This window comes from Ceratina calcarata, unplaced genomic scaffold, assembly GCF_001652005.2.
Source record: "Ceratina calcarata isolate Rehan_Ccalc_2016 unplaced genomic scaffold, ASM165200v1 scaffold72.2, whole genome shotgun sequence".
NCBI lineage: Eukaryota > Metazoa > Arthropoda > Insecta > Hymenoptera > Apidae > Ceratina > Ceratina calcarata.
Window position 1 is genome coordinate 1,701,102 of NW_017178472.1, and position 12,238 is coordinate 1,713,339.

General features: G+C 34.0%; 2 protein-coding genes across 3 annotated transcripts; one reads left to right on the plus strand and one right to left on the minus strand.

Annotated features, from left to right (window-relative positions):
- Positions 1-134: 134 nt before the first annotated feature.
- Positions 135-2,969, plus strand: LOC108630265 (uncharacterized). The gene is made up of 5 exons (XM_018033447.2): positions 135-278; positions 1,141-1,444; positions 1,619-2,270; positions 2,415-2,637; positions 2,757-2,969. Exons 1-5 carry the CDS (start codon positions 135-137, stop codon positions 2,943-2,945), a joined length of 1,512 nt encoding a protein of 503 aa, XP_017888936.1. The 3' UTR covers positions 2,946-2,969.
- Positions 1,727-7,154, minus strand: LOC108630384 (Dachs ligand with SH3s). Of its 2 annotated transcripts, XR_003389832.1 has the most exons (6): positions 6,489-7,154; positions 5,855-6,090; positions 4,857-5,231; positions 4,309-4,579; positions 3,584-3,992; positions 1,727-1,814 (listed from the first exon to the last, which is right to left on the minus strand). XR_003389832.1 is itself a non-coding variant. In XM_018033681.2 (5 exons), the coding sequence occupies exons 1-5, from the start codon at positions 6,535-6,537 to the stop codon at positions 3,718-3,720; spliced, it is 1,206 nt and encodes a 401-aa protein (XP_017889170.1). In that variant the 5' UTR covers positions 6,538-7,154; the 3' UTR covers positions 2,993-3,717. The 2 variants fall into 2 exon arrangements, 1 of the variants encoding a protein (XP_017889170.1); XM_018033681.2 differs by lacking the exon at positions 1,727-1,814 and having other exon boundaries at positions 2,993-3,992.
- Between the last annotated feature and the right edge of the window lie 5,084 nt (positions 7,155-12,238).

Here is a 12,238-nt window from a genome sequence, read left to right on the forward strand (position 1 = left end):
TGATTAAAAAGAATTGCTTGAAGAAACCAGTTCTTGGCAAAGAATTTGTATCAAACCCAAAAAAGAGAGATAAAGCCTAAAAATATTGCCAGAAACATATAAAATAAAAGATTTTTCTTATGTACAAATTGTGAATGCGTAATTTAAAAAATGTTGTTACCTGTTTCTTCAAAGTTCGTAAATATTTGAAGGTATCGGAAAGTGACAGGAGTCAGGTGTCAAAATGGTTCTTTAAATCTAATTGGCAAATCATACGTATCGAAGTTTACATCGTCAATGTATGTAAAACGTGGATCAAATAATAAATTACAGACAAGTCAAGTGGGCAACAATTTCCGTCAATAGACGCAGTTATTTGCATGTATGTTCGAATTCTATCTATTTCGCCGGCGATATTAAAGAGAATATCGCGCCGAGGGTTGATCAGTGAAGGACGCCAAAATCAGAGAAATCGACGATTTGTCGGATTTAACAATTTCAACAAACAGGACGTTTGGCGATACTTCTTTTGGTAACAGTGTGCTTTCTTCCGCTGTGAAAATCTCTTATCATTTTCATCTCTCCGGTGAGAACCAATACATTTTGCATTATTTATATATTTTAAGCGTTGTAGTCATTTTTCAATGTACTCAAAGGAATTTTGTACTAATTGTAACGTTAGGTGAATATTGCGAAAAGACAACGAGTGACAGTTGTCCGAGACGAAAACAGTTGTAACGTTTCACAGCGAAGGAAACGCAGTGCGTCAGAACGCGATTCGAATATTAAAAAGGTTATCATCCGACGTGATACGCGAGCTGACCCGGGAATCCGAAGAAACAAATGGAAAAAGAAAATCACCGAGTTAACAAACCCAGCTGCATTCCGATAAAGAATCAGGCCGAGGCACGTGACTCACGAGGAAACATCCCGAAACAATACAAACGATACTAAAAACGATATAAATTCAATGAAAACTCGGGATGTACCCTTATTAGTAGTTTAGAATTCAAAGCTAGTGATAAACCAAGATTCGTTTTAAATAACTAGATCTTGATCTTATTATAGGCATTGGAATAAAATATTTTCGAAGTATTTAAGGAGTAATGCCACTCTCTGCTAGAGTAACATTACCCCTTTATTGTACTTATAATTTGAAAGTATAACGGTGGCATAAAAGAATTCTTTCAGCGCGCAGAAGTGAAAGAACAGAGTGACGAAAACAGCATACAAGAAGATAAACATTTTAGGATCGGCGCAGCGATGCAAAAAGAAATCAAATGCGAGGACGCGACGAACGAGGACGAAGAATTATTAACATCGCATGAGAACGCGATACTCGCACTCTGTGCCATTTGTCATCTCACTCTCGGGAACATAAACTCTAATCTTAATCAAAATGTCTTTTGTTCCAAAGGGCATGCTTTGTGTCAACGCTGCACGCAGCGGTTCGCAATTCAATCAGGTTAATTAACAAACTCTCTTCGGAATGATGTTTTTTATTGCGCAAAATTCTCGTCTCCGAAAAGACACATGAAACGTGATAACTAGACCTTTTTTCGCTCAGTGAATATTCCGTTAAATTTAAATTAAATAGAATCATCATTTTGATCGAGTGGACGTGATCGCATTTTAGCAGATCCTGGTTGCATACTATGTCACGCGCAGCATCAACAGTCCTGTACGAATTTGTCGCGAGACAGCAACGTCAGTTTGAATTCCTCGTACGGGCGATCGAAGAAGCAGCAGCAGCAAATGCCGCGGCCACAATCGGAATGTCAACCGAGGCATCATCAACGGCCGCAGCAATGCGCTCCTACCAACTTCGAACAATCCTATAATAAATGTTGGAATCAAAATTACTACTCCATGATACCAAATACCGAAAGAAACACGATCGGATATTACAATGACGACTTCGAGGAGACTCTGGACTATGAACAGATCAGGGAACAGCAGAACGTTCGTGAGGAACGTAAGGACAGCGGCGGCAAGCAGAGGCAGAGCTGTTGTAATTTATACAAAAAGGGAAATAGGGATTTGTACGAAGCGAAAGTCAACGGACAAATTACCGCAGAATGTTCTCGCAGACCGATCCGATGTCCGCGAATCGACTGCGCGATCAACGTAGCGTTTTCAGCATTAACGCATCATTTTATCTTCGATCACCCGGAGGTGCCTATTCTAAACGTCGAGCCGGGTATAAAGAGCACACTGATTATAAGTTTCAGTGCACTGTCTTCCGGTTCCAGTCGATGTCTAGCCCTCCTTCTAGTTTCCGGTAAACTCTCGTGAGTATATACTAAATATAATGTACTTTAAGTACGTATTCGAAAGAGGAAATTTGCTACTGAGGATGTAGCTCATTGTCCATAGTAAAGGACTTTGGTCGTACTGAATAATCGCTATAATCAATTAATGATCTTCACAACAAGAGAACCTGTTGCAAGATTATTTAACGGCAGTCAGATCAACCCGAAGTACCGAAATCGTTTACCGTTACCGGTGTTAGCTGCTCGGTTGCATAGCACTGATGAGTACACGTTGAATGAGAAGATTGATAAGCAGAAAAGTTTCGAGGAAAGGGACATAATCATCGCCTGGGTCGCTGGATTGGATATCGGGAATTCGACAGACAAGCTTTTATGCAGTATTCAGGTATATTACGTAACTAAGAAAAAAGTAATGAACAGTTCGTTAAACAAAATGATTAATAGCTATGTACATAGTAAAAGTGATATGTGTGTAATAAGAAAATGGGGCTACTTCCACAACAGGCTGTGGACAAGATAGATAATGAAGGCTTACGTTCCCTAACATACACAGGTCCGGTGAACTCATTAAGAACAGCTCAATGTCCGCGAGACATTTTTTCAACAGGTGATTGTATAGTTTTGCACGAAGGTCTCCTCAGTCACATTACATCAGATTGTGCTACGCTCAATGTTAATGTTACTGTACATTAAATATATTACAAAAGTGTATATGTATATGTGTGTGTATGTATATATATATATATGTATAAAATTAGATTCCAACATTCCCATTAACGGCGTTAATAATAATACCTACACGAAGAAAATTATATTTTTTCTATGCACGTATACAATTGGCAACATCTTTCTCGAATACCTTTCGCGCGAAGGTGCGGATTCACTTGGATCAAATTCTCCTATCATATCATCATTGCACCCCGTTCTTATATACATATGTGAAGTCTTATTAGTACGTTTGGGTGCTTGGCTTATTCTCATATGTCTGTGAGAAAATTCTAATACTTTATAGTTTTATATGCACTCCACAGATGAAATTTTTGTTTAGGCAATTGAAAACTTATGCAGAAGCTCATTGCGTACAAAAATTTTTTTTCATATTTTTCAGATGATAAAAAATTGGCAACTTTAAAGAGTACTTATTTTTCATTAAAATTATTATATGGAACTCATTTACTTGAAGCATTTTATTAGAATTAGTCATGATTTACTGTACGATTTGTTACATAACTATTACAATATTCCAACTGAAATAGTTCCTGATGATTATTAATTTGGAGTAATTGTTATTTCACGGAATCTCAGAAATAACATTATGATGTAACGCTTACCCGTTCCTAATGATACGCAACAGTGATACGATGTGAGAGCACGACACAAGTGGACGAGCACCTTAATCTACGTAATAGCGTGCTATTGTTTGAATATATGCATAACGTATGAGGTGAAGTAGAAAATTATGTCGTTATAAGCTCGTCATAGCTGGAGGCCGAGCGTATGCTTTTGGAATGAATCCATATTTTCGAGTCTTAGGCGCGTACGCCCATAGCCAGCCGTCTACGGTCTGATTTCCTAAATCCGCGTATATCCAGTCCGCTCTCTTTACAGATAAATCATCCGGCGCCTGCGCCTTATAGTCATAAAGTACAACTAATTCCGTGCCGTTCGTCTCATCCCGAAAATCTCGTAAACCTTTCTGCTGCAGTGACTCGTTCCCTGGCACATTGCTACTTCCTTTTCCTAGAATCATATTTCGCAATAAATCAACAGTAGCCAAATTCTTGGCGCGCATTCCCTTCCGATGTACCGTATAATTAGCGGTATCGAAAATTCCGAATTCCTGCCAGCGTTATTAAGAGGTAACACCACTCTGGCGCCCGAAAAAATTTCCTGTACTTCACGGTTCATATCGGAACGTAACAAATACGATACTAAAGTGACATTACAGTTATCCGAAACGATTCTCGACCCATTTAGCACGCACCATGCAATTGATCGAGAATCGTTTTGGATAGCTGTACATCTTAATTTGAATTTGAAACAGATGAAGACCAACCTAAGCTATGCGTTTCCGTGGACGTCGTAGCCGCGGTAGTGGTGGTGGTGGTCGTAGTATTCGTTGTTGCATATGAATGAAGGACATGCCCCGGGTAAACAAAGCCAGATGGCACGAATCCCTCGTTACCATCGCAATGTCTAAGTACCCAAAACCAGTCAGGATCGTCTCGATTTAATACGGTTACAAATTCGCCTCTTTCAACGCTAACGTCGTTCTCATCTCTAGCCACAAAAGTATAAAGTACAATGTACCTCCCAGCTGATGGATCCTACATCATACAGATATACATAAATATACAAATTCTGTTATCTCTTATAATTAAACTGCGGGCTCTTTATGCAAAATAAAACTCTAATTTAAAAAATTTCAGACTTAAAAAATCAAATGTAAATCGCGGTCTGTTGGTTTTAAATACTCGTGCATACGTATAATGGATATTATTGTAGATTAAATGGATTTTTCATATATTCTTTCACGCGAATGTTTTCTGTGAATGCATAAAATCCGTAATATAAGTTATAATGTCTAAATAGAAATATATGTACCTTAAAGAAAGGGTGCACATCTGGCTGAGAGGATATAGTTTGTATAGAATTTTGAGACTGTGTGATATTAGATCTATTAACGTTTACATCGGCAGTAGTGACGTTACGAGCATAACTTTCACAGTCGGACGCCGAGCCAGTGTCGGTTTGCTGTGCGTCTACTGTTTGAGAACGACCTGTACCAGCAAAATCGCAATCAGTCTCGTTAGATCTGGGCAATTTTTTTTTCACATTGTTCATAAGACTAGCAAGAGTTAATTCAGCAAGCTGAGACGTGTAAGGTGCACAATATGAATGTGGTACAAAGCCTTCCATACGTGTATCAGCTGCTATTACATACACCCAATCATTCTCTCTATATAAAACATTTACAACCTAGAACATGCAAAAATCAGAACAAAATAATACGAACAAAAGACAAGTTTTTTTTAATTTCAACGTGCCAGAACACAATATTTAAATGAATAAACAATTATTTTACACAATATTTACATATGCAGGGTGGAGCACATAATTGGAACCAGTTCCATTTCTTCTAAAGTGACAGCTTTATAAAAATTTTTCAAATAAAAGTTATATGATATGAAGGGGGTTATAATTCAACATGATTAGTTCTCTTTTTATTCAGTTATTATCTATAAGGCTCGTCACAAAGAATTTAATTTCTTTCAATAGTTCTTTGATACAAATAAATTGACACTTTTTTATTGAGAATGACAAGATGGATCAAATTGTGTAATAAGAAATGCATGGTTCAATATAAAAAAAAGCAATACTTCACATATACCCCTTGACATCATACAACTTTTATTTGAAAGATTTTTTATAAAACTATTACTTTAGAAGAGATCGAACTGGTTTTAGTTATGTGCCCCACCCCGTATAATGTGGACTCAAAATGTAGATATTTGTATACACAAAGGATAGAAGTAATTAGAACAAAATAACAAGCGAAGTTATTTACATACATTGAAATTTCATTTAACAAGGCAACTTACCTGGCCACGTTTCACTTGAAGCTCGTCATCGACACAGGGTGTAAAGTCATGAACAATCACCATTTTGCTGTCTGGCGAAAGTCCATTCTCTTTTTCTATACCAACTCTGACTAATGTTTCAATGCTAGCGCTTCCTGTTATACGACCAGGAGGCAATGGCACTTTCGTGCCTAGACCAAGCCCTGCACCTCCTGTTCCAGCACAATCCTTCTCCAAATTAAAATTATGCACCCCAGCTGCATCATAGAAATCATAGTATATTATTGTTACGCTTGCTTCATGTAATTATCAGTTTTAATGAGTCTATACAAATTTCATTTTCTCTGCTCTTTAATACTTCAAAACAATACAGCTCTTTTATGATTGAAGCATTACATATTTTATGTTTATCCTACAAAATGATATATTTTCAATATCTAACAATTGAACATTTTTAATTGTAATTTTAACTGAGAAGAAATATTCAAATAGAAATTTTTCCAATGAAATATTTTGAAAATTCTACGAGAACAACGAAATCCGAATAAGAAAGAAATTGAACTGTATCGCATCGGAATAACTGTTAACACGAACTAAAATTGACTTCGGGAATCTGTCGAATAAAATTGTACAGTATATATTCGTTCGTACTCACGTTTCTTTTTCTTTCCACGACGTATGCGAACCGGACACAGAAAAGCCATCCTGTTTCGTTTTAAAGTTTGCTCAAAATCACATTTCCAGAACAAATATCGTCGAGTAGCAGAACATTACCGAGGCAAGACATAACAGACAGGGGTAAGCATATTAAGCATTCCCAGTAAAAATGTGTAACAAGCGTTCGAGCATTTGAGATATCCTTCGAACTCGACAAGCCGTACCTCGGTATTTTCACTATCCACGAAACTGAATACGCCGAGGACGTAACGGTAAAAATCTCGAGTCAGAAACCCAATTAGTCCTTCTTTTCCTCTTTCTCCCAGTCCCGAAGGATATATCAGATGAAACTGGAATTTAGATAGCACACTTGTAGTCGTGAATGCAACAGGTAGACGGCGCTTCGCCGATATCCTGTCGCGGCTAAAAAATTATGTCAACGAAAGGTATTCGTTCGCGGCGTTAAAAGTTCACCGAAATATTTCATTAAATTAACTGTGTCGCTGGTACGTTAAGCAAGTAATATAATTACATATGCAAATATTTCTTTTTGTCGTGCCGTTCCAACGTGTGATGATTGTTTACAAAACTTCTTTCTAATAAGAAAGGATGAAATGGTGGTAATAATTTCAGATTTAAGTAATTGTGTTAAACAAACAAGAATTAATTAGATTGTATTTTTTATCTACATAAAAATAAAATAATTCAATAGGTAAAGATGTATAGTATAAAGTAAACGTTATCTAGAATACTGTAGTTTTTATAACACTTCACGACATTAGAAAAAAATACTTAACAAATAGAATACAAGCAATAAAATGAATCTTATTTAATCGAAACGTTGTTTATTATCTCAATTAATATAAATGACGATAATAGCCTTATCTATAACAGTTTCCCCTCATATACATTTAACAATGAGTATTTTTTTGGAAAATAATTATATGTACATTTACTCTACAATTATGCGAAAAATCAAACCACTACTGGAGCTACTTAATTAATATATTCATACTGTTAAATATCGATCCATCAGAATATGGAATTCGTCGTTCGAATATAGAAATTCGATCATACAAAAATTCTGGATAACGTTCAAGTGATTAGAAAATTGTATATCGTTAAATCTTTCTTTCATTTTTTCGATAATAATATTATTCAAAAGCTGAACGCTATATAAGTACGTTATCAGGGACATGGCCTTACGTACGTAGTAAAGATTCTGATAGTAAAACGTTTTCGAAATTCTTACAGTTATAAGAGAATTTAGAATATTGGAAATTGGTATCCATATATTCTAACTTTTTCACTTCTTTTCTCTCTTATTCTTTTTTGTAAAATATACAAAATTCAAATGAAACGTAAAATTTTGTACTTTCATATTGCACTTGTTTTATATTATATATGTATTCAATGACGCATTTCGTTCCTTAAGGATAATAATCTATTATTTAATTACGTAAGTGTATGAAACACACTTATATTCTATATCTATTATGCCATCTATCCAAGATTAAATCACAGTGAGGAGCGGAATTAAATCGATAAAAATTTTGTATAAACCGATCGATTTATTCACAAGCTACGACGATTGAGAAAAAAAAGCGTATTAATAATTGATAAGATTAATGCGGTAGTTGTTCCTCGGTCGGCAATACGTAAATAAAACGATCATTCTTCCGAAGACTTTTATTGGTCTAATCTCACTCGTCACCGCGTACGTTTCAGAAAATAAACTATTGACAACGTGCCCGAGGTATGCAATTTACGTTTCAATTTCAGCGTAGTTCCCTGGCATAATTACGCGTACCACGTCCCCGGTAAATACAAAATATCCTCATTAATTCAACCGGCCCGATTTCAATTCGCTCGAATTAAAATTATTTAAAATACGGTTCAAGTTTTAACTAAAAATCAGTGTTGTTTGGTGCAAGCTGCAGCTTCGAGGGATTTGAAATCGGTAATTCGGTTAATGATGCAAACACGGATCATCAACGACCCCGTTAAAATAGCCAAGAGAGTCTTGCGTTTATCTCATCGACCGAAACGAATCCGCGAGTCATCGTCTCCCTCCGAGATGCGTTCTAATCGAAGTCAGCCTAAAATAAAACATTCCAATACGTGTCATATGAGAGAGAATGTGCATATACTACTTACATACTTTATCAAGACCAATAAACACACTATACGTAGTTATTTACTATGAATGTCGTCCACGAGGCAACATTCTATGCATAAATTCTATCTTATAATAATCGTATGTCGCCTAAAGCTAGGAAATCATTTTCAGCGAATAATGACGATCTCTTTATTGCATTCGAATATTTATCATAATGAGCGCGTCGTCTATATCACTCAATAGTTTATTTTCTTCGAATTCCGATTCACGTATGTACTGTGTGTAAAAGATGAAAACAGTAAGTCAATATGTACAACTCGTTCGATTGGTATTTCACATACTCTAATGTCTAACATGAGCACAAATTCCTAATATAGCCTAACGTGTGAAATTTCAAAATCGAACGAGTCGTTGGACGAGCATTAAAGTTGTATGAACCCTTAAATAAAAATCATGACAAAGCATTCAAGTTTCGACAGTTAGATGAGATACGAGATTAATAAATTGTGGAAAATTGTAAAAAGTTTGCGGGGCTATTAAAAAAGTTATTACATCTTGAATCCTTATGATCCTGTTGAAAATGGCAAAATGTTGATTTCATTTATAAAAAAACATAGATGTAATAATGACAGTCCTTTGTAATTTTGTACAACTATTAATACATGTTTTAATATTTTAAAGTTGAAATAATATCAACTTCGAGGATATTATTTAAGACGCGAAATAAGACGTAATAAAGAAGAAAGTGAAAATTGTAGGATTTGAAAACCAGTTGCAAATTAGATATTATATTGAAGTATTAGAAATTATTCGTTAGCAATTCCATTTCTGTAAATGTAATTTTTCTTAAAATATTGGACAGCTTTTAAAATCACATTTCTCAAACTTTTGGTGGAGATCTTAAGGCTCACACAACCTTAATGTACGCATAACGAATACGCGTATATACATACATTGTATTTAAACGTACATGTACGTATATACGTATATAATAATGCAATAATTATATGTACTAAATACAGCTACACTTTTCATCTGACTCGTTTCCTTCTCCATTTTCCATATAGTTGAACTAAATATCCAGTTAACAATAACGATGACTCTTATTTACGAGAACACTCGATAACATCCGATTTTTATAAACCATCCTACTGATCAATTAAAGAGAGAGCCGTTCAGCAAATAGAATAATATTTATTCGAACGAACGAAATCCACATCCGAAACGTTGCGTCTTATATATCGTAAACGTGAATAAAGTCGATCAATATGCATCGCATATTACACGTTTTATTTGTTTCGTTTCCTATTTCAACTCAAAATACATTATCTATTCGACAAATTAAAATTACATTCTTTAGTCATGGCAGTTACATGATTTTTTTTTATATATCGAAAGTTTCATACGCAGATCTCGAGAAGTATATAATGTATGTATGTATATATGTATGTATATTCGAAAAACCGAGTCTGTATGCTCACTTCGTACAAGTACTGTTCACGAGACATATTCTAGATATCTATAATAAAACTGAGTGTACGAAAAGAAAAGAAAATTATAAATTATTACAGTTTTCACCTTAGGTGGGATGCTTATTAATATTATTACAACAATATAATGTACCATACATATGATTCATGTATTTATAATATATATATACTATGCGTATATATATATATATATATATCTCGACCAAATGTGTTATATAGAGTATAATAATGAATGCGTTTATATACTACATAATCAATTATATATTATATACGTTTATCGATTTCCTTCCCTCTTTAAACGGATTGCTTTCGGTATTCACGATTTATACTTACGTCGTTTCGTTAAAAAGCGAGCGGTTACGAATAAGAAAATTGAAAATGGGGAAATTTCATTTATGCCTTGTGCTTCGTCATGATACAAGAATTTACTGGCACTCTTGTTAAATGTTAGAAAAAATGTATATGATTAAGAGATCCTTGAAGCAGTCTCGAAATATGTGTATATGTATAGTTCAAATACACAAATATATAATTACGGTTCCATCTTGCTATATCATATGTAAATATCGGATAAGATTCGTGTCATATCGTTCTACCACGTGTCTGATACAAAAAGCTTTACAAGCTTATAAAACAATCTTCTCATTTAAGGGACTTCGATCGATAATAGAATTAACAATCAGATTTTGATGAACTTTGGTATCTGCTAATTTAAGCTTTTAAAAGGAAGAGATCACATTCTTAGAGACTGAGGATACCTCAGAAGCTATTAAAAATTTTAATTCTGCATATTTTACATTGCGGCTGACGAGAAATGTTGCTGCATTGACGTAATTCATTTATTTGGACTCTCGTAGCTATTGAAAAATTATTTTCAAGTAACACGTTTTCAATAGATACTTGGGTTTTATTATGAACATGTCTAGCAATATCTGATTGTCAAGTGCTTTACACTATGTGAATAGTGTTAGTTTCTCATGAGATACAATGTAAAATATGTAAAAATGAAATGTATAATAATTTTTTCCTTACGTACCTTCGGTCTTAAAAAATTTAACCATGTCTCTTCAGAAGCTTTATCTAGTAATATACCAAATTTTATCAAACTCTGATTATTAATTCTATTATTGATAGAGTACCCTTAAAGGGGTGTTCTGGATTTTATTGTAGTACGTAATTCTTCTTAAGAGGACTATTAATCTTCTTTCATTAAGTTCTGGAAAATATCCATAAACGTATCTTCAAAACTTGATGCAGAAAGTTTAATAGTTCTATAAAAATTCCTGAAGATTAAATTCAAAACCAGGTTACCTCCTAAATACATTTAACTTGTACGAAATATTTTACACATTTCAAGTTATAAGATAGTCTTAAAAAAAAGAAAACAAAGTCATGTTCTTTTCTTAATAACTTAATAACAAACGTATCAAATTGCTTTTTCAATTCGAATGCAAGGAATCGAAATATTTAAATTATGCTAATTTCACATATTGCGAGATAGAAGCAAGCAAAACGATGAGAGAAAAAAGTATCAGAAAGTTAGGGGCTATGCAAACAATAAGATTTTCAAAAAGTGTGTCGAAGACATATATAAATATAAATATATATTACATAAATATTTATATATATTTATATCTTTATATTTCTATATGCTTTTTTCTCCTTAACTCCTTAGATATCTAGTGCGTATGTAGGTATATCTCTAAATCAGTGTTGGATTTCGTAACCATGTCTAATAAAAATCTTTTCACTGAATACACACGTTCTAATAATAATTAGCCGAAAAAGAAAACGTTCGTAAAAAAAATTGGCGTTGCGTCTCGGAATCCTCTATATAAATATTCGACCCTATCCCTCCATAAAAATTGATTTTCTTCTGATCGTGTACAAATATTTTTAATAAATCACATTAAAAAATTTTCGGAACCCCATAGGGTCAGGCTTATTTTTTCTTCTTTTAGTGTTACATAATATAACTAAAATGATATGTTGATATAACGTCGCAAATAAATATAAATGCCAAAAAGATTGCTACAGCAGTTTCATTTGCTTTATATTTTTTTACTAAAACTTAAAAGGTTGATAATAATAAGATATTACATATAGTAAAAAAGAACAAAAAAGTACATAATATAACGT

Bases quoted from the DNA above. Each gene is read 5' to 3' on its own strand.
- LOC108630265 (XM_018033447.2), top strand. From the start codon at position 135: ATGCGTAATTTAAAAAATGTTGTTACCTGTTTCTTCAAAGTTCGTAAA. The intron at 1,445-1,618 runs GTTAATTAACAA...GCATTTTAGCAG, and splicing joins GCGGTTCGCAATTCAATCAG to ATCCTGGTTGCATACTATGT. The intron at 2,271-2,414 runs GTGAGTATATAC...CTTCACAACAAG, and splicing joins CTAGTTTCCGGTAAACTCTC to AGAACCTGTTGCAAGATTAT.
- LOC108630384 (XM_018033681.2), bottom strand. From the start codon at position 6,537: ATGGCTTTTCTGTGTCCGGTTCGCATACGTCGTGGAAAGAAAAAGAAA. The intron at 5,232-5,854 runs GTAAGTTGCCTT...TGCATGTTCTAG, and splicing joins TTCAAGTGAAACGTGGCCAG to GTTGTAAATGTTTTATATAG. The intron at 4,580-4,856 runs GTACATATATTT...TGTATGATGTAG, and splicing joins ATGTGCACCCTTTCTTTAAG to GATCCATCAGCTGGGAGGTA.